The sequence below is a fragment of the Excalfactoria chinensis genome, chromosome 5 (assembly GCF_039878825.1).
Source record: "Excalfactoria chinensis isolate bCotChi1 chromosome 5, bCotChi1.hap2, whole genome shotgun sequence".
NCBI classification, from domain to species: Eukaryota; Metazoa; Chordata; class Aves; order Galliformes; family Phasianidae; genus Excalfactoria; species Excalfactoria chinensis.
In genome coordinates, this window is record NC_092829.1 from 10,713,738 (window position 1) to 10,740,908 (window position 27,171).

At 37.9% G+C, this 27,171-nt stretch overlaps 2 protein-coding genes across 3 annotated transcripts in view; one reads left to right on the forward strand and one right to left on the reverse strand.

Moving 5' to 3' along the window:
• The window catches only part of WDR25 (WD repeat domain 25), a 57,086-nt gene extending 45,617 nt beyond the window's left edge, over positions 1-11,469 (reverse strand). Inside the window, exons 1-3 of one of the 2 annotated variants that reach the window (XM_072338261.1) lie at positions 11,429-11,469; positions 8,460-8,600; positions 7,842-8,277 (exon numbers count right to left, since the gene is read on the reverse strand). In XM_072338261.1, coding sequence (XP_072194362.1) covers positions 7,842-8,277; positions 8,460-8,521 — 498 coding nt within the window. In that variant the 5' untranslated portion in view covers positions 8,522-8,600; positions 11,429-11,469. Of the gene's footprint in view, positions 1-7,841; positions 8,601-11,428 lie in introns of both variants that reach the window. The other variant, XM_072338259.1, reaches the window with a different exon arrangement.
• A 223-nt stretch (positions 11,470-11,692) lies between these two features.
• On the forward strand, positions 11,693-26,434 carry WARS1 (tryptophanyl-tRNA synthetase 1). Its single transcript, XM_072338401.1, has 12 exons — positions 11,693-11,882; positions 12,543-12,595; positions 15,665-15,879; positions 16,932-17,139; positions 18,940-19,048; positions 19,598-19,717; positions 20,286-20,468; positions 21,726-21,826; positions 22,501-22,613; positions 23,580-23,753; positions 24,227-24,367; positions 25,939-26,434. Exons 3-12 carry the CDS (start codon positions 15,766-15,768, stop codon positions 26,095-26,097), a joined length of 1,422 nt encoding a protein of 473 aa, XP_072194502.1. The 5' UTR covers positions 11,693-11,882; positions 12,543-12,595; positions 15,665-15,765; the 3' UTR covers positions 26,098-26,434.
• Positions 26,435-27,171: the final 737 nt, after the last annotated feature.

The window sequence follows — 27,171 nt, forward strand, 5'->3', positions numbered from 1 at the left end:
AAGAAGCAAGTTTATACTGGTGTTATTTATATTTTTAAACAGCAAACACATTTGGAATTTCTCAACTGGTGACAAAACTGATACTCCCACAATGTATTAAATTAACCTGAGAACATAGAACTATTCTAGCTCTGTTCTTTCCAAGCTCCAAAAGTCACAACATTTTTTCTTTTTACCAGGAATGAAGCATCTGGATGTGGATAACACCACCATATGCTTCTCCCACCTCAGGCAATGTTCTGCTCCATATAGAAGCTGTCCACAGAGATCCTGCATGTAATTGGAGGGTTTAATTCGTGACATTATCAGTTAAGCTTCATTAGGACACTGCTCCATTGACATCTCCGACTTTTCTCTCTGCTAAAGGGTTTGCTATGCTGGAGGGATGACAAGTTTGCTTATTAGTCTGCTAAAGGCCGCTTAAGAGACAGTTTTTGAATATTTGGAAGAGCTCTTAGTAGAAAGTACAAAACTCAGCAATTCACAACAGACAGACATTTCTAAGAAAAAAAATCAGAGAAACACTTCATATACTTGATTTTTATTTTTTTATTTTTTTTTTTGTATGGAAAAAAAAATGGAATGGAAGAGTTAAAGACAGTCCTCACCTGGCCTGAAGACACGGCCAATCACCAGCAGTTCTACTGTTATCAGAACTTCTTTTTCCTGAACTTTTCCCTGAGTAATTCCCACTTACTTTGGAAACACATGTATATAAGACATATCGTGACATATCTTTCTACCCCTGCTCCACTTCTCCACAGATAACATCATCAAAAACTTCAAAGAATTGGGAAAATCTCAGTGAGGGATCGCTTCCAGCAATGGGTACCGCTCTAGTATTCCCTACTAAGACCACACTTGGAAATGTTTTCAGAATTAAGATGTAAAACTGATGCCCTTACCGAACAGGAAATCAAACCCAGAAGTTGAGATTCACTGATTATTTTGCATTTATTTTTATTCTATTTTTTCTTAATACTACCTCTCTCACAAGTATTAGGATGAATTTCCATCCAACTGAGCGTTGCCTTTGATTTGCTTTAACTAAGAAGGAAAGAATACAATGGTCTATCAAGCAGTGGAGAGATCAGGATGCTGCTATTTATACTCAAAGAAACATACTCCTTTGAAAAAATCCTTTGAGGCACGAGAGTGTGTCAACTACTGAGAACATAATAAAAACCATATAAGTCATCTCCAGCTGTGGATTCTGAGAAAGTGAACAAAGGCATTACAAGGATTTCTGTTTCCTTGACAACAACATTGCTGGAAGCAGGAAAAAATAATTAAAAAATAAATCTCTCTGTAACAACGATCTCTGAACGTATCTAGGTATTAACACACCATAATGTAGAACAAACCCTAACCAAAATTTTTGTGATGAAGAGGCCAAAATCCACCACCTTCACAAATTGTTCTTAGTCAACTTGTGTTAATGGCTTTTGCAGAACGGTTGTGTAAGAGTTGGCTATTACCTCCTGACCTGTATTACAATCTTGATAGAAACACAGTCAGGAGCTTTAGTTGATGGTCAAATGCACTCCTTCCCGCACAATGTTCCTTTTACTATCAAAATTATGGGCAACAATAGAATGAAATAATTCTGTTATAAAGAAATACAATATAAAGAGAAGCACATGAAGCACTCAGAAAGTATCACTCTAGATCTTTACATACATCAAACAAGCACGCATCCATCCTAATCATCAGACAGATCAAAATCCCTGGGGAAAAAACAAACAAACAAACAAACCACATTTATATATGGTTGAGGGTATGAGGCACCATTAAAGGAAGACAGCTTCAACATTTCTGAATAGCCTGTTTAGCTGGTTCATCAACAATAGCATCTTCAACAAGAGAATGATAATGCTATTTTCCATATGCCCCATTAAGCAGCACAGTGACCAAAATGAGGCTTTTTACCACTTTCAAGACAATGGGAAGAACTTGCTATTTTTACAACAGAGCATTAGAAGTGCCCTAACATTGAATAAGTCACCTTGAAAGATCCTCCACATCAGCAACAGTTAAAGCAATATTGGCAGAGCTTTGAAAACAGAATCTAAGAAACAAAACATTGGGGCTACTTAGCAGCGCCGTATCTCATACTGCTCAGTGAATAGTTCGAGTCTAGCTCAGTGGAGACGGCTACCTGTGAGCTTAAAGGAGGCAAGCTGGCAGCCTAAATTCAGTCCCATACAAATAGACATAATAACTCTATCTATAATGGCTTCTTCAAATAAATTGCTATCAGAATGCTTGAAAACAAATGCTAGAACTTGTTATTCTGACATAGAGTAGCAGTAATGTCTAGGAAGTCTCTATTGTTACCATCAATGTTACAGGTGAAAAGAAGCTATTGTTTTCCCTTGCTTTCAGTCCAATGCAGCAGAACTAAGAATAACAAATTCCTCAGACATCCTACTATGCCATTTTTCTCTTGTGGAAAACACAATAACAAATAAATAAAAGGTTGTGAAAAATCTAGGAAGAAAAATAAAAGCATTTCTTGTACTATTTGACAGACTTTGGGAAGCAAAACCCATATATTAGATTTGACCAGAATAAGTAATACAACACCCCGGAGCTAACACCTGGAGACAAAATAGTCTCATAAGACCAGAGAAGTATCAGCAGGGATCTATTGAATCTGTTACAAAGATGAACTGCTTTGGAGATCACAAATCCCCAGACTTTCAAACAAGCACAGACCAGAGGAGGACATAACAGCACCATAAATCTTTGTCACGTCCATTTTCACTTGGCATCTACTTAGGTAATCCACTAGAGACTGACTGTTGGTCTAGACAGAGCCTCAATCTCAACCAGAAGCATGTAACATCTCTGGTTTAGCAGTGTCAACCTTTTCAATCTTAAAAACTTCCTTTCCTTCCATAGGTTCAGCTGTCACTCAGCTAAGCTGGAGTACAACCAGGCAAGTGGAGAACAAAAAGCATAAGAAAAACTTCCAATGCGTTACAAGTCATCCCATTAAACTTCTACTAGCACAGGTTTTGTATGCTAAAGAGTCAAAGTATTTCTTCCCTTGATCCTGTTATTTTATGCAACGTACTGAAAATGAAGAAATACTTTGCAATGAGTACCTGCTGCTATGCCAGCATTTCAAACAGAAAATGAGACACACAATTAAAAGTTCATACAAACATAATCGTATAAAGATGATATCTTATTAAATATATTAAAAAAAAAAAAAAAAAAGCCATCCACAATATTATTTTTATGAACAATTATTAAATAAACAAAGACCAGCACCAGAAACTACTGAAAACGTTTACATCTCTGGAGCTCTATTGCAATTATTTGGTTTTCCAAATAAAAGATATACCAAGATGAAAACAGTACATTGGTAAATATGTCTTTCAAGATACAACTTTTTATCTACTCTGTTACTACAGACAGATATTCAATGATAGCACAGGATCCAGAATTCCATATTTGGACTTCTAAGGCAGAAACAATGTGTAGTTTCCAGAATGTTCGGTCACACTATAAAAATTAGGCACCTCTGTCAGCTATGTTCAATCTCAAAATCTACAAGCAACTTATTAGCCAATATTAAAATCACAATCACTATTTCTATGTCTAAATGCACAAAACCAAAAGTGGCAGGAGCATACTAAAATTCAGCTACAGCAGCTACCGAAACAGAAGGCATAGGGGAAAAAGTGTTATCCCATGAAAACAGACTGGAATTAGTTTAAACTAAGAGTGAGACAAGCCCATTCAGAAACCTTAAGTAGGTACTTAAACTAGAAATGTAAGCCACTGAAAATACAGTTAGAATGCATTAGAGAAGAACACAGTCACATTAAGAGCTCCAAATAGCACTACTTTGAATCATGTTTACTACCTCTTTTGCTTGCCACCTATGTTACAAGCACCTCAACACAAAGGAAGCTCAATATTCAAAGAAAATTGAAGGTAAAGGACTATTATCAATGTCTAAATTTAAGCTCTAGAAAACGAAACAAAACAAAATCTCCTTCAATCTGCTACAAAGTCTTCCAAGTTAGAAGAACTTTGGGTAATTAATCTACAATACACAAAGCTTCCCACAAAAACTTCTGTCTTACTTTCAAGTTCCCATGAAGCTTTCTTACATGGTTTGCAACACAGCCATAAACTTTAGATTTAATGTCTTTCAACACACAAAATGGAGGGAAATATTAATTTAATACTAATATATGATTCATTAAAAGAATAATTTAGTTACCATCCCTTTCTAAGATGCTGCTGAGCCCCATCTGCTGGTAGAAGTGTTACTCAGGAGTATTACACACCAGAGCTGATAGTTGATTTTTTCCAGCAGCACCAGTTGATAACTGTTTTGTTTGCTTTAAAATACATCCATAGACAAACACACACATATACACAAATCCTTAATTAAAAATACTTCTAATGAAAGAATATAGAAGCCTTTGAAAATGTGCATTCCTTAAGTATTCCTTAGTATTCTGTAAATACTAAAGAATTTATACAGACTGCTTCATAGAGAAGATGGTAAAGAGCACACTGGTTAAAGTGGGAGAACACAATAAAACGACTTACCCAATTTCAGGTGAATTTCAGATATATTCTTGTGTGGTATGGAATATAAAACATAAAATGATGATTTATTTATAATAGTTTAGGTAGGAATAAAGAGACTGAGATTTCTAATTTACAGGAACTAATTTCAAGCATTTCTTTTTTCTCTATGGCAAAAAAATAAAATAATAATAATAATAAAATCCTTTCCCAAAAAGGGAATTTCTTAATTTGTGATGAAACATTTAAGAGGGGAATATTTAAACACAGAAGAACAAAAGAGATGCAGAACAGTTTGGCTAAATAAAAACAAAAAATGCAAATGGCTGCAGATCTTCTGATTTAAATCAAACCTAAACCACGAACAGCAGTTTGATCTGCAAGACAGAACTCTCAGCTCTGAGAAATCTCCACTCATACTGGTGTGGTATCTTCAAACAATACATACTTTGCTGCATTCACTGAGGAACTGAAATTTGCATAAAAATCTTCATTTGCAATTATTCATGATTAATTGAACGTGGCTCTGGATTTTAGGCTTCTTACTGTGTTTTGAGTCCAAATCAGATGCTCAAAGTAAATACTGCAGACATCCTGAATGTCTGTTACCATGAATATTCCCATTAAAAAAATAAGAAGAGGAACAAGCTTCTGTTGCCTGGATTTAAACTATAAATTCTAAGCAGGTGTTTTTGGAAGAAAACAGCAAAGGAAAGGGTAATGGAAAGTACAAGATTGGGAAAGGGAAAGAAAAAAAATGGGACATCTACATCTGCTTTCAATTGTTTGTATTATGCTTACACCAGTAAATAGACAACTCCAGACAGTGGTAGAGAGCCAAAAAATTCCCAGAAGATAAATTATTGCTGTTGTAGTCATTAGAGATTTGTGGGCTCATGACCCCAGAAAGTTAAAGAAATTAGCTTCATAACATCAAGACAATGCTTAATCTAACTGTGCCCTCTACTGGCTTGAAAGGTAAAGACACTACTACTCATACCGTCAGTCTTTGATTTCATTAAGAAACAAAAAAAAGCAATAAAAATCGTTTCCAGACGTTCCTCTACAGACTACCTTTCAAAATACTGAAATACATTTTAATAGGCTTCATAATAGCTTACACTGTCACTTAAGTAATGTACTACACTCCTACAGTCTGAAGTGTTGCCAATATTATCACACTCCGCATACACCAAATTCCCATGGTTCGGGGCACCTACAGAAAATCCATTCCTTTAACAACCAGCTTTACTGTTAAATACTGCTTCCAACCAAGGTTAGTAGCACCACCCTTCTACCTACATAGAAGAAAACTGACAGGCTGTTATTCATATTTTTTAATACTTTTACGTAGCAATAACAACTTTTTTTTAAGATTGCTTTACCAAGTTATGGTACATCCACAATTATGTTCACTCATCACTGAAACGAGGCTTTGGGGCAGTAAACAAACATTAAATAAGTGGTAGGTCAGTTTTAAGACAAAGTCAAAATGAATCACAGAAACACAGAATCACAGAACTGTAGGGGTTGGAAGGGACCTCTAGAGATCATCGAGTCCAACCCCCCCTGCCAAAGCAGGCTCCCTACACCACGTTGCACAGGTAGGCGTCCAGGTGGGTCTTGAATATCTCCAGAGAAGGAGACTCCACCACCTCCCTGGGCAGCCTGTTCCAGTGCTCCGTCACCCTCACCGTAAAGAAGTTCTTGCGCACATTCGTGCGGAACTTCCTATGCTGAAGTTTCAGCCCATTTCCCCTAGTCCTGTCCCCACGCACTACTGAAAACAGACCAGCCTCGCCACTATGGCTCCCACACTTCAGGTATTTATAAACCTGGATCAAGTGCCCTCTCAGCCTTCTTTTCTCAAGGCTAAACAGACCCAGTTCCCAAAATGAGCCATACTTAAGTCAAAGGCAGGCACAATTTTGTACGACACAAATATACATTGCTGCTTACAAAAAAAACTATCCAAAACTAACCAAAAACTATCAGTGCTTTTTGTATATCTTAGTATTTTCCTTTTAAGGCTGTTTATCAGGCAGCAAACAAGATTTAACTTATTGAGTACTTTAAGCAAGACTTCTTAGAAGAAAAAATACCATTATTTTTCCTATTTTGCCCCTATTGAAAAAGTTGTACAAAAGTGCTCAAAGTATCCAAACTTTGATAGTTTAACAGGTTATGGTGGAAAAAGTGGAAACAAGAAAATAGAAGTGAAGCAATTGAGAGCTTTATTCATGTTAAAGGACCTGTTTTTTGTTTGTTTTATGTGAAAACCAATGCTTTAGTAGAATCTGAGGAGAAAATAAACTAAAACTGTGTCTGAGAATGAAGAATGCTGCTTCAAAGACGTGAGATCAGCACCTACTTCACAAACTCCCACGGCAAAGTCAGGGGAAGGAGAAAGAAAACAGACAATCCCAAAAATATATATGTATAATAAAAGTCAACCTAAATGACGCTTAATTATCTACCGCAAATAAAACAGTGAAAAAGCAAAGAAAACTCAAATGTAGAGAGAATTCTGGGGAGAGGAGTGGAAGGAAATGCATTCTAACATGAAATCAGAAATCCAATCACAAATTACAGTTAATTCCTCTCATTTTAGAAATACACTGATACAAAAGCTGTTTTCTCTCTTTACTTACTGAAGTTAATTTAAAGCCCCTGAATTTGAGGAAAAAAATAATTAGGGAGCAGCACAGAGCTGTGAGTGGGGAAGGTCAGGTTGGGTGTTAGGAAAAGGTTATTCATCAGAGGGTGGTGAAGCACAGAACAGGCTCTGCTGGGGCCATGGTCGTGACCTGAGCTGCCATAGTTCAAGAAGCATTTGGACAATGCCCTCAGACAGAATGTCTGGACTTTGGGTGGTCCTTTTATGGAGCCAAAAGTAGAACTCCTTACAGGATCATTCAAACTCAGGATATTCTATGATTATGAAAGGAGGAGTCAGACTTACTGTACTGGCTAAGTGAACTAAGAATTGAAATCAAAGTCATTACAGTTAGAAGGAAAATACATTAACTACTGAGTATTTAAAAACGAAAGAAGTTTTGAGTGAAAAGGCTCCTTAGACCACGATATAGGACACAGATGTATAAGACCCAGGAAAGCACCTGCAGCAGCAGTCACTCATGCCTAGTATTGAAAAGCATTTCCTCTGAATATGAGCATGTTATAACTGCCAAACACACAAGCAAACATGTTATTCCCAGAAAACCATTATTTAATACAGTATTTTTAAGCACACTGATAAGTCCAAAAAGCATCTTGCTTTACATTACCTTTATTGTTTTATCCATAGAAGCTGAGAGAAGCATATGACTTTGTTCTCGTACAGTACACCACTGGACTGCATTAACAGGGCCGTTGTGTTCAGACATATGAAATATTAAGCTTCTTGGAACTTCGGTTAATTTATATCTGGATCCTAAATATGGCTTAATTAATTCAGATATCTTTCTCACTGTCTGCTCTCCTGATCCATCTGGCTTCATATCACAACTGGTGCTTTGATCAGACTCCTTTTTTTCACAGGCACTGGAATTTTCTTGGCGTAACCTTTTAGGGATATACGGCCTAATTCCTTTTGGGACAGTTGGACTATCTTTATGTGTTCTCTTCTGGGAAGCACCATTTCCAGAGTTTCTTGAAGAGCTCGATGTCTGTTCATAGTTTTTATAGGGCACACATAATGCAGTAGGACTAGAGTACGCTCTCCTACAATAAGATGTCAAATGACTGTTATTATTCGGTGCATAATGCTCAGGGCAATCTTCACAAACAACATTCATGCCAAAATTATCAGTGTTCTCAGTGAGCTGCGTTTCATATGTAGATTTTGTACTCAAAATACCAGGTGCAAAGTGCTGAACAGGATTTGCAGAACTCGGAAGGCTTACTTGTCTGCTAGTACTGAGATCGTCAGCTTTTTCAGTTTCTGCCTCAGGCTCTGAATCATCATAAGCAACCAGTGAGGAACTCATTATGGTTGGATACAGCAGACTCCAGAAGTCTCGTGATGGAATCCTCCAAATGATGATCTACAATAAAGAATTGACCATTCAGAGCACAATCCACGACGGAACCTACAGTTTCAATAGCTTAAGTTCTTAAAATCCTTTTCTGTTTCATTTCTGTTCATTCCTGGAATGTATTTTTCTATTATAGCACATATGTACATTCCATTATGCAACATAATGTGCCTCCAAGTACTTTGCATACATTTTTTATGCAGTGCAGAGATACATTTGTACAAGACAAAACTATGAAAATGAGTATGGAAAGAAAAACTTCCAACACAAGTACTGCAAATCACTTTCCCCTTGCTTGCAATAGCATTCCCTCCCCCTCAGACACAAACAAAAGGCTAATGTAACTATGCAGCATTTTAAGATATTCATTTATAGGAATATGAATACAATTACTTAGCAGCGAGACTAACAATATCTATTTATTTCAAATTATCCGTGTTGTTATGTGTGAAGGAACTCAATTGGCATCAAAAACAATATGCAGGCTGCTCTGAAAGTAATGCCTTGTTATATTGGCCCATAACATCAGTGGTAGATGCTGGTAGTAGAGGCTAAACCTTCCAACCAATATCCCATTACGTTTTGTTGCTGTACAATAGACGGCAGCAGATGGACAGTGTGACACGATGGCATTTGATATGAAAGCATGTATGAAGCAAAGGTGCATCACTGAATTATTTCATGTGGATGAATGATGGCACCCACTGATATTCACTGCTGCTTGCTGAATGTTTGTAGAGACCAAACAGTGGATGTGAGCACATTGAGGTGGTGGGTGATGCATTTCAGCTGTGGAGACAGTGACAGTGGGTGACCTCCACTGGTGCAGATTTTTACTGTGCAGCATGCAGGCTCTTGTTCATGGCTGGCAAAACTGTGTAGCTAATGGTGGTGACTATGTTGGAAAAGGCTGTTTTGTAGCTGAGAATTTGCTCCAATATGCAGTGTTATTGTGCCCTTTATACCTATTGCTGTGTTCCATGGAAATAAATAGGAAGCACTACTTTTAGAAGGACCTACATAAATGTATTTTTTACTTATGCAGTAGTCCTACAATGAAAGGAAGTTTTCTACTTACATCTACAGTAAGTTCCACAGAGCCTTTAGTTAGTGCTTATCATGCTACAGCAATTTAACCTACAACACCTTGCTTTAGGTCAGACAAGAAGCTATCCTCAACAGCTTCTTGATTAAAGCGAGAATGCTGTCTGAATGACAGCATCTACATAAGCATTTTCAGAGCTGATGCCACAAATGAGTGTCCTACAAACACCGCTGCAGGAGTAGTACACCAGAACTTGTAAAGATTACTCACTGAGCTTTTCAAATTAAAGCAAGCATGTTTTCATCAACCTAACGAAATAACTGCAGGCTATGCTTTGCATTCTGTAACGCTTACAAGCAAAATCCACAAAACTTGTTCCTACTAAAGCATGTATATGTAAGTATCTGATTCTTCTCAAATTATCAAGGTGCTCAACTGAAACAACATGACCAACATTTTAGCTCATAAAAGCACCGAGATCTCCCTCTAGAGGATGTTCCGTCTTTATCTGAAGTTTATGATAGCTATAGATCCCAACAAACAACTGCAAGGGAAAACTCTATTTTGAGTAATAAAACTTCATTTGCTAAAACAGGATTTCAGTTCAACAACGTCAAGAGCTTGAAGAAAAACAAAAAGTTGCAAAAGAACTCATTTGAAAACAGTGAATCAGCTCCACTTTAAACCTTCCATTAAATAAATAGTTACAGTAAAGGACAAAAGTATTTTGCAACACTTAAAAGTAAGCAGTTACTGTTTGTATTGCAAAGTTGCAAACAGACTCCCACTGGGATTCCTGGCTTTTAAAGAGCAAACACTGCAAGAAGATGACCTCTGTCTGAAAGCTATAAAAGAAGATATACAAGCAGAGTGGCTTTAGGCATTAGGCTTTCACTTTATTTAAACACATAAAACCAACAAACACAAGAAAACAAACAAACAAACAACAACAAACACCATTAAGTTGAGGCTCTGAGGTGACTACAGGACAATTCCTTGTATTCAGAATCACAGAATGGTTTGAGTTGTAAGATAGCTTAAAGCCCATCCAGTTCTGGCTCCCTGCTGTGGGCTGGCTGCCCCCACCAGCCCAGGCTGCACAGGGCCCCATCCAGCCTGGCTTTGGGCGCCTCCAGGGATGGGCACCCCCAGCTCTCTGTGCAGCAGCACCACGACATCACTGTCCTCTCAGTGAAAAATTTCTCCCTAACATCTAACCTAAATTTCCACTCTTCTAGTTTAAAACCATTTTCCTTTGCCCTGTCACTATCAACCAGCATAAGAAGTTGATTTCCCTCCTGTTTAAGAGATCCTTTGAAAGCCGCGGTGAGATCTCCCCAGGACCTTCTCTTCTTCGTACTGAAGAAGCCCAAATCCCTCAACCTTCCTTCACAGGAGAGGTGCTGCAGCCCTCCGACAAGAGGGCCACCTCCCCACCCCGAATAACACCCATAAGCCTCAGCACTCTCGTAAAAGCAAGGTATCTGTGCCATTCTAAGTCTTCCCACTCAGCTCCTGTTCCTAAAGACGAAACAAAACAACCAGCCACAAGTTCCCTACGTTGCTCCAAGAGAAACGTTCGGCAGAGCCTTCAGCTCGACAACGAGCCCCAGCTCCGCACGCACACGGAGCTGGCAGGTGAGCAGCCGTCCCCACACGGCTCTGACAGCCGCGATGCAGCACGGAGGGCGGCACAGTGAGAGGGGCGCAGGTCATGGCCGCCTGGCCGCTCTCCCCGGCCCCCCTCAGGCCCAGCCGCCCCATCCCACAGCCGCCCCGCACCCGCCACTACCTGAGAGACGCCGGAAGTCGCACCGCTGCGACAGCACCACTTTAAAATAGTGCCGGGTGGAAACCAGCACCGTCACACGCCATCCCCCATCCCAACTCCTGCCTGCATGGCGCAGTGGGAGAGCGGAGCTCGGACTGTGGCTAGCTGGGTGTACCCGAGGACCACTTTCGATGTGGATGCTTCGTGGGGGTGCGGGGCGAGCGCTGATTGTTAGGGGGGAACTGGAGGTGCGGAACGAGGATTCCGCATAGCGCGTGTTGCCCAGCCGGAACAGGCAGCAGCGCTCCGTGCGCGGTGATGCAATGGCTGTGACAGCGGAGCGCTGAGCGGTGGGGCCGCGTGGAGCTGGGAGCCGAGAGATCACGGCCAAGGGGGAACCGCTCCGGGATCCGCCTCCTCTGGGCGACCTGCGGGGTCTCCTCGGAGCGGCCCTTTCCTGGGAAGCTCCATATGGGTCAGTCCTGGTGGCTGGGAGATGGGTGGGGGCCTGGAATGGGATGGAACATTGAAATGTCTTTGAGCCTGACAGCTTTCCTTATCTAATACATTTGGTGACACGCATTTTGCAGGAGTGTAGAATATCCAGCTGTTTCTTTGATTTAAAGGTCAGAATTAACATTTCTATGTTTCAAAAGCTCGTTAAGACCCATGTCCCACATCACTGAATTCCTGGCTTGAGTTTTGCTAGCAAAGAAGGACAACACTGATGTAACTAAGATAAGATTTCAGTAGCATTCAGTTTCTTTTCCATCTTTTAATCCAAACGTTCCTCATCTTTTATTGACAAGATGGCTTTTCCTGCTTCATAGTAAAAATGCACCTTCATGTTTGTACTCAGCCCATACCCATTTTATCAAGGAGTCTTTCTGTTTTATAACTCTCTAGTTTATGTGCTCAGTCTCTGCCATGATATTTCAGCCTTTCTAAGAGGAGGCAATCCATCAGCAGGTACATTAAAGAATTAAGGTGAAACGATTTGTTCTACACCAAAGAATGAGCCTCGTTTCCTATTTTACAAAATCTGAACATGGCAGATTTCCTACAGAAGGATTTTATTCCAACTTTCATTAAGTGTTTTCTAATGTGAATTGACCCCGTATACTTTCTTTTCCAGTTAAATAGTTCGTGCTCATGAAAAGGAGAACGCTACTATTCAAAGAAAAGAATGTAAGTAAATTGTAGGCCTATGTCAGTTAAGAACTTAATATCTATTATACTCCTCTTTAAAATGACACTGTCAGGCTGCACATAATCAGACTTGAAGGGATCTAAATTAAGAAACTAAGGCTCACACATAATACATTAATAGTTACTTTTATTTTAGTTCACTCTGTAATGTAAGTATGCTGTCAGTATTAATAGACTAAAGTAGAAAGTAATGCATATATTACTCAGTCTTTTCAGAGTGTTCATTTGAAATCTGGGAATATTACAGCTGTCTGGCAAACAGAGCCTTAATGAAAGATATGTTTAGTTAATGGTAGATATGGAGGACTTGCTAAATTAAAAACAGAAGTTTTCCAGGCAGGTGAAGGTTGGTTTTTTTGTTTGTTTGTTTCTGTGGCAGTTCAAATATGGGATATAAATATACCAAGGTTGTGATTAGGCTGATTATTTCATAGAAGGAATACTTTCAAATTGTGCTTGACACTTCAACTATTATATTTTTTAATTCTGGGAAAAGGAGATAAATACACGAGGCTTTATTGTTAGCAGCTTTTATAATTTATTCCATTTAAATACATACCATGTAAACCTCAGTCTATTCATGCTGCATGCTAAGCAGTGAGTCAGCTTACCAGGAGAGTGGTGAGGTGCTGGAACAGGCTGCCCTGAGAGGTTGTGGATGCCCCATCCCCAGAGGTGTTCAAGGGTGGGGCCCTGGGCAGCCTGGTCTAGTATTAGATATGGAGGTTGGTGGCCCTGCCTGCAGCAGGAGGGTTGGAGCTTGATGATCCTTGAGGTCCTTTCCAACCCAAGCCATTCTATGATATTGTCACGGGATTCAATAATATACTTGTGAGACTGTCTAGAATTCTAGAGGGTTTTTTTTTAATCTGAACAAGTGTTACTCTTCTGAAAACAAGCAAACAACAAAAAAGCCAACAGTCTGCTCAGTTCAAAGCTGATCAGAGGTGACAGTCCCAAAAGTGCATCTCCTACAACCGTTTCCTATGAAATCATTAATGGGTAAGACAGATAAATGTATTTAAAAGGGCTTTTCCTCCTTTAGTAGAAGACTTCCTGAACTTGTTTCTGTACTTTCAACCAACTTGAATACCCATAATCCTTTGAAAGACATGTACTTGGCACAGAGCTCTTTCTTCATGGACTAAAATATGGCATGGCAGTAAACACCTGGAGTGGGTCATTTTCCCCAACACACTTGTTTTCAACTCAGTATGAGTTAATGAATTTAGCTTACCTTTTCCAGCACTACATTTGCCACCATCCCAGCTGGTTATGATCTAGGTAAAATAGGAAACAGTTTATGACTTAAGATAACATCACTTTCCTCAAGGAAAAAGGACATGCAACAGCTTGGGTGATTGCATCAGCAACTGCATCCAACTGTGATGCAGCACTTTGCCACCCCGGCCAATTTGCAATTATACTTTCCATAGAAAATTTACTTTTCCCTCAGTGCATTTTTGTCATTAAGATCTGCACTACATCATTTTATCAGCCTTAGGTTTTATCAAGATGACATTGCAGGTGCAGCTGTTGTTCACATACCGGGTGTCTTCCTTACCTTCTTCTAACACCGATCTTCTTGAATATGAACATGACAAAAATCAGAATGGCTTTAAAACTCTCTTACCGTATCCACTTAATGCTTTTCTATTTACAATTTCAAGTATTTAAAGAAGATGATGCTTTGATTTTTACCAACAACAACAAAAAAAAGCCTCTGCACTTATGTGTGTTTACAGACCTCATCATTCTTTGCAGAAAGCTGCTAAGCACGAACAGTTTCTTAAAATAAAGAGTTCTGCCTCTGCAGTTGAAGTTATTTTTTCTACTGATGGCAGGCTGATAATAGCTGTGCCAAATTTCCTAGACAGCAATAGAAATCTGTTTTCAGACTGGAGCACTTAAAGACAGTTTATCTAATAATTTTGGAGGAAAATAAAAACAACAATTCAGAGGAAGAAATGACCAGAGGAGCAAAAATTTCTGTGCCAGAATTATTGAAGACACGTATTGTGAAGTAGAGTTAATTCAGTGTAGTCCGTATTACAGGAGTTTCCACTGTTGTAAGTTACTAAGAGGTAGACATGTATTCACTAAAATTAAGTACAAACCTGCTTGTAACATAATTCAGATTATAACTGCAGAGATCAAAGAGAGATTAAAGTGCTTCTGATTTGGAGTGAAAATAGCCTTCCCAATTTATATGCGTTTGAAAACAAGAACTTGCTTAACAGTTTAACAGCATTACTGAACTTTCTGTGTTGTTATACTGTAAACCACGCAGCTGTAGTTTTCCAGACTCTTGGTTGCTGTAGATTTAAATTAATTAAATTTTAATTAAGATATGTTGGACATAAGGAAGACTGCTGGATTGTTATTCTTAGACTTCAGCTATCTCCCAGTGTTGTTTGTCTTATGCACTGCTGCAAAACAAATAGCTCATTCCACTTCAGATTATTGCTTACCTATGGATTGATTCTTCCACAGAAAGCAGCACTTCTCAATGATTACCTGTATGTTTCTTTAAGCTCTGGAGGAGAGCAGACCTTTCTCTCATATTTTTCTATGAGCTGAAATACTGCATTGTAAACATTAAGACAAAATTCCATTTAACAGTAAGAAAAATCTCTTGAAAATTCAGCTTTTGTGAGACAAAAATTTGACAAGGTACCAAATAGTACAAATACATTAAGCAGTCATAAATCTCTTCCAACTGATCAGAGATGCTCTGAATCCTAAATATATTTAACTAACTTGTCACCATTTTGCAAAGGCATTCTAGAGTAAGACGAGATACTTAGAGAAACAACATTGGAATGATCTGTGCATTTATTTGCTGCTCAATGTCAGTCCTTTTCTGCATGAAACTGAATTAAATGTTCTAAGCTTGTTTGCTCTTCGAAGCTCACTATGTTGAGGTCTTTATCCATCTGTTATCAATAGCATTAGATATGTGATCAGTGGAATTCTCTCTTCTTATTCTATTTCCTTAGTCCTCAAGGTAAACTTGGAAGAATAAAACATTGGTTTTTTATTCTACAGTTCTTCTGGTTTTGCTGCTGCTGTTTTCAATAACCAAGCTGAAAAACTGGAAGTCGTTGGATTTGAATTGTGAATAAAAAGTTCATTTACAGTCCAGCAAAATGGCTGATAGCCCGAACTGTGATTTGAAATCCTTGAGTCCACTTCAGCTGTTTGAGAAAGTAACTGAACAAGGAGAGAAAGTCAGAGCACTGAAAGCAGGAAAAGCACCAAAGGTATTTTCCATTCCATGTGCGGAACCGGTCATTTTTCAGGTCTTTAAGAGCACTGAAGAATATGATTGTTCTGAGATTTATATTGCATTAAGAAAAAATTCTTTGTTTCAAATTCTTATGTCCACTTTGTGGTCATACCTCAAACAAAATTGTTATTAATAAGAGCAAAGCTGTTATTCCTGAAGTAAGAACAGAGTGCTGTAGGCTTAGAAGTCTGCTTCCATCAGTTGTGATCCAAGATACTTGATATAAACTTCAATTGAAAACCATTTTCCTTTTGCCCTGGTATTAGGTTGTCTGTTTAAAATAATAATCGTTATCTTTCTCCATATGTTATTGTACAGATTAGCAAATATATCTTCTTGAGCTGTCCCTGATTAATCTTCCTGAAAAGATTCAGTATTTTGCCATTAATTTCCAGTTCCCTGTGCAGTTATCACTATGTTGACAGAGTCCTGTTTTAATATGTTCTCTCTTGTGGATTGTGCATGGGAGTAAGCCTTGAATACTAAGTGCTGTATAAAACCTTAACGTATTTATTGCTTACATAATACATTAGCTTTGTATTAAAAAGTCATAACAATGGAATTTATGAAGACCTTCATCTTCTTGTTTGTCTTCAAGTTTGTAAACTAATCGTTAACAAATGAGTTATTTTAAGTCAAGCCACTAAAAGAACATTGTAAAGTAAATTAGGTAACTGTTGTATCTGCGTATTTCTCTGTCTGCTTAAAATGTTAGTCTTGTTAAAACTAGAAAAACAGACAAGTGTTTTTTTTCCCTTCTCATGCACAAATGGAATATTGGGACAGACACTTTAAATACCTTGCCAATGATAACAAGTTGAATTCTTCTGGTTAGAAAGCGGTCACTTTCTATTTGCCTTAATTTTACCTTCATCAGAGATGCTACAAACATAAATAAAGGCTTGAAGTGCATTATTCAGGAGCTCTAAGTCAAAATATGGGTATAGATTTTTAGAGGACTGAGACGTTCATACGATTGTCTTCCTCAATTATGTCAACTCAAACAGCTGTTTTTTCTTCACTCAGGATGAAATAGATGCAGCAGTGAGAATGCTGTTGTCCTTAAAGCTGTCATATAAAACAACAACAGGACAAGATTATCAGGCAGGCTTACCTCCAAAAGATCATACATTAATAAACAATGGAACAACTAACGAAGAGGATGAAGATCTTGTGGACCCCTGGAATGTGCAGACATCAAATGCTAAAGGCGTGGATTATGACAAGCTCATAGGTACAACTCTTTGCTATTGCTAAGGGATTTATGTGAAACCATTGAAAGGATCACAAAAAATAGCAAAAGAACACAAATCCTGATCAGCAGAATTAAGTAACATTTAATTTATGGCTGATGTTAGCATTCACATCTAAAGAATTTACTATAGGAATTGAGAATGTCCAAGGCAAGGATTTCCCATTGAGGACTTAAATACATTTCAGCTAGAAATAAATTATGTTCAGTTTGTTTTTAGCCTAAGAACTATTATTAGAAGTTATGTTAATGCAGATATTGTGAATGGGTATGTTGATCATCAGTGTTTGTGATACTGAACAGCAAGAGCATAGAGCATTCTAGCCAAGTCATAGAATTCTTCTCTATCTGTCTTAGCTTTTGCATTAGGGAGGTCAGGGATGATCCAAAGCTAATGCAGGAGTCTCTAAGGATAACAATACAAGACACGCTGTCAAACAGCCAAGTGCTGGCTGAGGCAGAAAAGATACAGCTTGTGCATAAAAAACATAAATGGTAATTGTATTATATAAGGCAAAGGATATAACTGCCACTGACTAGTTTTCAGATCAGCTAAGGAAGGTATTGGTTACTATTCCAGTACTGAAAAAAAGAATAGCTTACCTTCTTCCAAGGATAAGGACCTGCTAGAAAATTTCCAAACAAGACCATCTCCAAGTAGAGATACTTCCCCTTGGGTTGCCAGCCCTTAAATGAGGTTGAGGAGGAGTGGACCCAGGGTCTCCTCCTTCAAGTCTCACAGGTGAATTGCTTGCACCTGTGCACCCAGGGCTGGCCAATCTCCTTCACCAGGTGCTCACCCTGTGACTAACAGTTCACATACAGTAATGGAAAATATTTTAGAAATGTTACAAAAACTTGCAAAGCTCTGTAATTTTAAAAGTGTGGCTTTAGTTCATTTCCTTATTTGTTTTATAGTTTATTTTTAAAGCTTGAGTCCGTAACATTGAAATAGGCGAGAAAACTTTTTCATTCACTAATTTTGCCCTCCTTTAGGTGAAATAGTTGCCAATCTTCAAAATATATTTAGAACCTCAGTGAAAATTCTTAAGCAGTTGTATGTTGCTGATGTGAGGAACAAGCAGACTTCAGTAAAGCTTTCCCCGGTTTCATCTGCAATGGGGAAAAAAAACAAAAACAAAAACAAATGCTGCTATTTCAGTCTGATAAAACCTTTCTTAAGTGAAATTACTTCATCTGAAAATGTTTTATTTTATTCAGTTGATTTCCTAAGCCACATAGCAATGAGTCATACTTGACTGCAATGAAGAGAACTATGCATTACCTTTACAAGCCTCTTGAGGGGAGCAGTGTCCATAATCTTATTGATACAAATGGGGAATATAAAGTTTGGAGAAGAGCATTTGGGATTGGAAGTGGAAAGCACGACTGGAGAGCTGAACATTTAAACATCCAGAAAGGGACATTAAGTTGCGTGCAGCCATTATATCCTCTGATACACAGAGCAACCCCTTTGATCTACTTAATGTTTCTCTGAAGGACAGTGGTTCTGCCATAAAAAAACCCGCTGCTATAATCAATCATGGGTGGAGCAAAATGGGGATGTAATGATTAGACTGGGCCTACTAGCATAGAGTTAATGTCAGGGAATACTGTTGGGACTCTGGAGGAGAATACAGAAGAGGTAGCGATTTTGCATTTTACCTGAGATGTTAAGATGTTGTTTCTGATTTAGGCCGTACAGATTAATGAAAGATCTCTTTTAGCCATGCTAATGTTTTATGTTTTGTTTTGTTTTTTTTTTTAACATTATTATGTTAGTTCGGTTTGGCAGCACTAAAATCGATACAGATCTGATCAATCGAATAGAAAGAGCTACTGGGCAAAAACCTCACCGATTTCTACGGAGAGGAATCTTTTTTTCTCACAGGTGAGATTTACTCATTAACATTCAAAAATGTCCAATTTGTTAAGACTTTCTCTAAGCATTACTGGGAGAAACCTGTGACCAGCAAAAGACCGTGTTGATTTACACCAAGTAAAGCAACTGCAATTAGCAACAACTGGTCTACTCTGTCAACATTTGAAACACTTTGTTCTTTTTGGGTACATGCATCAATTTTTTCTTATGCCTTCGCTAACCCCAGATAGAAAGAGAAATGTGCAGGAAATCTTTGCTTTGTACATGTTCCATTTTGACCCAGAATGTTAATGGCTGGATGGAGAAATTGGCCTAGCAAAGAATACCAGGGCTCATATGCTGCAAAACTCTGCTTATTTGAGCAAGGGTCTGCATGGCCAGTGGATCTGTGCATCTGTGCTATCACATAAAAAAGGCTCAGGGAGTAATATTAAACACCAGCCTGCAAGTCCTTTATAATTTATTTGTTAACATGCATAGACTTTCAGCCTAAAGCAGCTCTAGCACTTTTCTAATAAGTTCAGTCATGTTTTTCTATTTCTGTTTTTTGTTTTTCAGAGACATGGACCAAATCCTTCATGCTTATGAAAATAAGAAGCCCTTTTACCTTTATACTGGCAGAGGACCATCCTCTCAGGCAATGCACGTTGGGCATCTTATTCCATTTTTATTCACAAAGTAAGCTATTTCTACCATTAGTGTTATTCAAAAACATTTTTTTTCCTAAGGAAATGTTGACTGCTGTTCATGGAACTACCAAAATGATACATTACAATTAGTTGTTTGTCTGAGATAAATATTGATGAACTTAAGCAATATGATCATTAAAATAACCTAGTCCTTCTGTCACTATGAAGCCTTCCTTGCGCCTCCATAGCAGTTCCTAAAACTTTTTCTTCTCTTAAGCCAAGTTTGTAATGAAACTCAACATTAGTCATATTAGGTGGTGCCTGCAGTAGAAGCAGGACACAAAGATACTGGACTCTGAGCCAAAAAAATCTCTAAATTCTACTCCCATTGCAAATCATAACATATGTACAGGAAACAGTAACTCTTTTTTCCAGATAAGTTGTCATTATAATCTATATAAGTTGTTTATGTTTGCTCACATCAACTTAAGTGACTGCATATGGTGCAATCCTTTGCATATCATTTTGTTTAAAATGTATAAGAATACTTATAGCTGTCTAGCAAAAATGTCTTTATTTCTACTTATTCTAAAATAAAATCTCCCTGCTTTTATTAGGTGGCTGCAAGAAGCATTTGATGTTCCTTTAGTTATACAGTTAACTGATGATGAGAAATACCTTTGGAAGGATATGACAACTGAGAAGGCATATGAATATGCTAAAGAAAATGCAAGAGATATTATTGCATGTGGTTTTGATGTCAATAAAACCTTTATCTTTTCTGATTTAGACTACTTGGGGTAAGTTGAAATACACTTAAAGCACTGAAATCAGAAATGTATTTGCATTTTCTCTCCAACTTGAATAGTCAGCAGCGGTTATTTAGTAAGCATGTGTAGGCTTAAGAGCTTCAATAAGAGTTTTACAATACTTAAAGTAGAACTGTTGATTTTTATGCTATTCAGCATCTTACATGCATACTCATGTCATTCTCTTGTATAATATATGAACAAATTCTTGTGTACAGAATGCTTGAATTTAAATTACAAGAAATATATTAAAGGTAAAAATACTAAAACCACCGAGAAAGCTCCAGGCTGATTTAGGATGGCACCAAAGCCTTTGAGATGCTTTTATAGTTTAACCGCATTAACTAAAAGCATTTCACAAACAATTAGTTGAATACTGTATGAAAACGCAGCATTTCAACTGAGTGAAGTTTAAATATGATCTAAGAGAAAGAAACTTCTACTGGAGCTGCCTTCTCAAAAGGAAGAAAATATTTGGCAAAGTTCAGAACTGACGTTTTGGGCTTTGTTCTTCCATAAGGGATAATAAGCTTCTGAAAATACCTGGGTGAGAGGATGCTTGTTTTAGAGAAGAACTGTAGCCCCTAGACTGTGGGTCCTATAAGACAGCTTTTTCTACTCCTCTGACTTTCCTTCCTTAAAGTTAGGTTAACACAGATATACCTTGTGACTACTGAGTAAGGGCAAGTTAGACGTGCCAATCCTATTGCTTCAGTTTTCCAATAGTAGTAAGAAAACAGAGAAGATGCTGAGCTGTATTTCATTTGGAAAAGCTGCTGATGTATGTGGTGATAATGGAAGACAGGGAACGTAGCTTTGAGCTACTATTGCTTTAGTGAACCACTGGGATACCAAGCAACAAAGGAAATGTGATCCATTCAGGTTGTCTGAGTTGACAGAAAGGCATAAAGATAATTAAACTGCAGACTCCATAAGGCACAGTTTCCAAATGGAAATATTTCTACTTTCAGATAATTAGAACTCATTAAAAAAAAATAAAAATAAAAAATGTTGTTTTCATTAAATATTTGTTGGAAAAAAACAGTAAAATTTTCCAGGCAAGAAAAAAATTGTTTTTAGTGTCCTCTAATAATCCTCTAATTATCATCTCAGTGAACCACAAAAAGACCAAACTGATGCTTTCAGAGATTGAATCCTGCAGGCTTTGTAACATTCTCAGCTTTTAGAATGAAAACTTCTATCCTACTCCTGGCTTCCCGTGTTATTTTTCCACTTCCTTTCTCACAGGTCAAGTACAGGATTCTACAAGAACATCATCAAAGTTCAGAAGCATGTTACATTTAACCAAGTGAAAGGAATCTTTGGCTTTACCGACAGTGATTGCATTGGTAGGAAACAAATAAGTTTACTGGAAATGAACCTTGCTTTCACTTTCTACGGCACTATTTAAGTAGCTATTCAGGGACCGCTCAGGAAACAAAGGGGAACAGCAAGATCCGTGTTTCCAAGCTGATTCTAGAAGGATGTTATTGTAATTTCTTCAGTATAGAAAACACAACAACATTTCTAGGTTGTAGCATTACTAACAACAAAGTATAAAACAGAAAAGTTGAAATGACCAGGATAGTGAACCATTCCTGATTTTTCTAACTATTTAGTTATAGTCAATTATATACTTTCTAGAAACTTCTACTGCAAAACTATATAGAGACTTTTCAGAAAAAAGAAACTTCTACTGCAAAACTATATAGAGGCTTTTCTCTTCAGAAAAAAAACTTAATGCACACACATATATATATTCATAAGAAAAAGAATGTTCAAAAGCCTCATTATCATACTGCTAAGTAGTTCTTTCTTCCATTTGCTTCACTGCCATCATCATCAGGTTTCTGTCTCACTAAAGAAGACTGAGAGAGGATTTCATCACTGTTAACAAATATCTGAAGTGTGGGAACTCAAATGATGTGGTTACGCTCTTTGCAGTTGCATGCAGCAACAGGACAAGGGGCAGCGGGTGAAAATGTCTTTGCAAACTTCTCTATCCAAACTTTTTGTTTTGTAGGGAAGATCAGCTTTCCTGCTATTCAGGCTGCTCCATCCTTCAGTTCATCATTTCCACAGATTTTCAATGGCAAGGAGAACATTCAGTGTCTTATCCCATGTGCTATTGATCAAGTAAGAAAATCATATTTCTTAACTTGTTTTTCCTCGATTTGTTTGTGTAATTTACTGTTCAAGCATCATGGTGGCATATCAAAATGTGTGTGAAACGTTCCTGCAAGCATCATTTTCAGGTGGGAGCTGGAAGAGATCAAAGGGCATTCTGCTGTGTCCTGACAAAAATGAAGGCTTAGCTTCAAAATCATGCATTCATGTGTTACTTATTCTTTCCAGTCTTGAATCTGTCTCAACCCATTTCAAAGTCAGCTGTTATCAATGAAAGCAAAGACAGTATGATAATTATGCAGAAGTTTAGTGACATGGGGGTAGAAAGAAGCTTCTAGCCATCTCCATGGTAACTAGGGCAAGAGAGGGTGAGCCATGACTTGCATTGCAGGAGATTTATGTTGTACCCTGAGGGAAAATCTTCCATCAGAAATGGTAAAGAGGCAATGGAATAATTTGTGAGAAAGGCTGCAGAACCTCAGCTACAAGTGACTGCGCAGAGCAGCTGAGGAACATCAGTTACAAATGATAGTGGTAGCATCTCTACTGTAATTAAGCATTGTTTCTAGGAAACAGATTCTGCGCCATCTGAATCTTTAGCTCTTTTAGTCACAGGGACAGCCACTGGAGGATTATTTAATTACATTCATCAACCTCAATGTTACGGAGTAATATTTTTGCATTTGGTTCAAGTCACAGCACAGCAATAGCACAGCACCACCAGCTTGATCACTGATATAGTCAGATGTATCCATCTCCAAATCCTTGTTAACCAAGAGATTCAGAGTGTACAGTATAACTACAGAAATGAAAAAATAGATGATAATTCATCTTCTGGATGAACCATATCAGCTATGGAACTTCAGGGTCTTTCTTTACTTGAGGCCACCCATTAAGGCATGAACTGGCCAGCACTAACCAGCCCTAAAACCACGTTTTACCTTTATTCTGAGTTTTTATTGATGATTGTTCTAGGATCCTTATTTTAGAATGACACGAGACGTAGCACCTAGGATTGGCTATCCTAAACCTGCCTTACTGCACTCAGTCTTCTTCCCAGCCCTGCAAGGAGCACAAACAAAAATGAGTGCTAGTGATGTCAACTCCTCTGTCTTCCTCAATGATACACCCAAACAAATCAAGACAAAGGTAAGCTCTTCAAACCTTAAGCACACAGATCTTTACAACAAATGGAAGTGGTGATCCTCATGTTTACAGTGGCAACATTTTTAGGTCTTCTTTGAATGTATCTGCATCCTTTTCCTATACAACTAATTGCAAAGCGTCTTTAGGAATTGATAGTTACGCAAATTTAGCTGAACTGTCGAATGTAATCTTTTGCCTTGCCAACTAAGCTGATAGTACAAAAAATAGCTAGAATTTGTTTCATTTTTAGTCTAGCTATGCAAGCTGTGGAATATGTGTGCACTCCACAGTCATTAGAAGCTGACATCTAATGACTTCCTTTTGCTTTCTTGCTTAAATCTTGTTGCTCTGCCTTTTTTCATATCACCCTTCAGCTTCTCCTTTAATAGACAAGCTAGAGGACTGTGATAGAAATCTCTTTACAACGCAGTAATGCAAAGTTTAGTAGGAACTGGAAAATCATTGTGTTGTTTCAGATTAACAAGCATGCCTTCTCAGGAGGCAGAGACACTATTGAAGAGCACAGGAAGTACGGAGGTAACTGTGACGTTGATGTGTCTTTTATGTACCTGACTTTCTTCCTCGAAGATGATGACAAACTTGAACAACTGAAACAAGTAAGTAGCCAAGCTGAAGATAGTATCCTTCATTCCTTTCCTCGAGGACAAACCTTTAACTAACTTCACAGGTCATACGGTCTTTTTTTTCTTTACTTTTTTTTTTGAAATAAACATTTTTATTTTCTAAGTATTTTCAGAAGGATCTTTACAGTACGGAGCTGGTAAGTCCCCAGCTTTTTAATGATGTCTCCTTAGGCTGTTTTTAACTGTATGATAAACTCCACCTGTTCTTTGTGTGCAGAGTACCTAGATACAGCTTCAAAAGCTTGCTGATTCTCTTTTCCTCATTATCACAAGAAAGGACAAAAATGTTTTGTATAAGTTACATTTATACACGTCTGGCAGACCTCTGTCCATTGGGGGTTGTAGCAAGACCTTCAATTTTAGTAGCAATATATCTTCTTTGGAAGGCAGTATATTTAGTTAATAGTACCCACGTCATACTGGTTTATCAGCTTTCTCCTGCAGGAGCAGCTGCAAGAAAGGCAATAGCTACAGATTCTTTTCTAACCTTCTATTCCTTCCCACACAAGGACAAGGTTGGATAGTTATTAGTAATCCTTTTGCAAACTCTTGCAAATTGCTTCCTTATGGAAATCTGGAGTATATTTGACATACTTAGCATTTTTCTATAATGCTCCAGCCATTGAAATACTGTGTATGCACTTCTTGCTACTAACAGCACAAAGACTAGACTGCAGCCAGCAGCTTATCACAGAATCATTAAGATTGGAAAAGACCTCTAAGATCATCAAGTGCAGCTTGTACACCCATCACCATTACTGCGCTGCTGCCTCAGAATCAGATTAGAAAGCATGAAGTTACTGCTTACAGCAGCATTAGCGGAGCTGTTTCAGTTATGGTACCAAAGCTTTCAGAACTGCTTCCTCAAAGCAACAACATCTTTAAAAAATTAAAAATAAGAACTGAAATTAAAACAGTTTGTTCTTGTTGAAGTATTTTCCTTGAATTGCTTTTACAAATGGCCTGGTGAGAAGGGGAAGTAACAGTATCATGTTTATTGCCCTTTCAAATCATAGTTGCCTCAACCATGCTAAACTCAGCTGCTTAGTGAAAATGTTTTCAGGAGCAGAGCAACTGCATGGATTACCAACTCTTTATATGACAGCTAGCATTAAACAGAGATTGAGGGTGTGCTGTAAAAAGCTTACTCCAATCATATCTCATACTTTACCCAAACTAGATGAGAGAACGGTACAAAAACCTGAGCTTCTTATTGCAAAAAGCAAACTGTTCGTTTGAAATGAGGGGCTGAGGAGAAAAATATGCAGTTTCTTGCAAATAATTACATCACTTCCCAATCCAGTTTTTGTTTATTATATATAACTAGTCATACGTGAAATTACCCAGCTGCCTCAGTCTCTTAAAAGTCAATAAGAAATTCTTATAGGTGTGTTTTCAGTGATACCACATGATCTTCTAAGGCACACGCTCATTTTTAAGACATCCAAATCTTCATTTGCCCTGGCCAAGCTTTTTAAGAAATATTTATCACCAGGTCTTGTTCTGTTTAGCACCATATTTAGCAAGTAACACTTTCTTGACAGGCATACACAAGTGGGGAACTGCTCACAGGGGAGCTGAAGAAGGTGCTTATAGAAACATTGCAGCCCTTGATAGCAGCTCATCAAGAGAGACGGAAGCAGGTCACAGATGAAGTAGTGAAGCAGTTCATGACTCCACGGAAGCTTGCTTTTGAATTTTGAAGGAATGCTTATGTAACTCATCACTCAATCAAAACTGAGTAGTTGTTGTCTTCTGCTGTATATTATCACTCCCTAGTTATGAAGAGCCTGCACTCAGTGCTTTATAAATAATGCTCTCAATGAGCCCCGTATAAAGAGCATCAGAGTACTGGATTAAGTTTAAAACAGAGTTTAAAATAGGACTTGTATCTATTTAAAATCAAAGTATGTTAATTAAGGCATCAAATCTATTCAAGATATAATTACCTAATCTAACACAGAAGCATGTCTGTCAGCCCAAGACTGTACTTAATTGTATTTCATGTTGAAAATATAAATAAAATTGCCATTTTGATTATGAAGTCTGACCTGTAAATTGTTCTACAAATGTTGGTTAGCAATCAGATCTCAACCTAATAATTGGTAGGCTCCATTGTGTTTCACGTCACTTGGTTTACAAGCCAGTGTGTCCTCTGGGGGTACTGGGAACACGCTGCACGCACCAAGTGAGTGCTACATAGCAAATCACAAGGTGTCTTGGGCCTGGGATCAGTGCAGAAGGAATCTATGAGATCTATGAGTTGTATGCAAGAAAAAGAAAACCAGCCTGATTTTCTTACTGCCTTCCTTTTGGACCTGTCAGAGTTTGCAGAAATTTCACTCTAATTCCATTTTGGCTTCTGTTCAGCTGGTCTCAGTATCGTCAAGTTATAAAGTTCTTTCATATTCTCAGGTGGAAGATATTAAACAAATGCAAATGTTAGTTTCTAGTTCAGAAAAACACTAAATGTTGGATCATACAGTGAATAAAAAGCTCCTCCTGGACACATGGAGACTCGTAGCGTTGTCTGTCCTGTTTTCCTGCACTAGGTAGTTTAAAGTAGGGGTACCTGTATTTTAAGATACACTTTCTCACCAAAATACATGTTGTTAAAAAGTTTCAGTGATATTTCATTTTTCCTTGCTTAAAAAGAACTTTGATGTCTTTGCTGTGATTGATGGGATAAAAATCATGATTCACTAATTTGATTTAGTATGTCTAATTCCGAACATACAGTTAGAGCTGTCTTCTATTTATACAGAAAAGGCAGTTGC

Excerpts from the sequence above, each read along its gene's own strand:
- WARS1 (XM_072338401.1), top strand. The coding sequence starts at position 15,766 with ATGGCTGATAGCCCGAACTGTGATTTGAAATCCTTGAGTCCACTTCAG. Across the intron at positions 19,718-20,285 it reads ATTCCATTTTTATTCACAAA|GTGGCTGCAAGAAGCATTTG; the intron begins GTAAGCTATTTC and ends TGCTTTTATTAG. Across the intron at positions 21,827-22,500 it reads TACCGACAGTGATTGCATTG|GGAAGATCAGCTTTCCTGCT; the intron begins GTAGGAAACAAA and ends TTTGTTTTGTAG.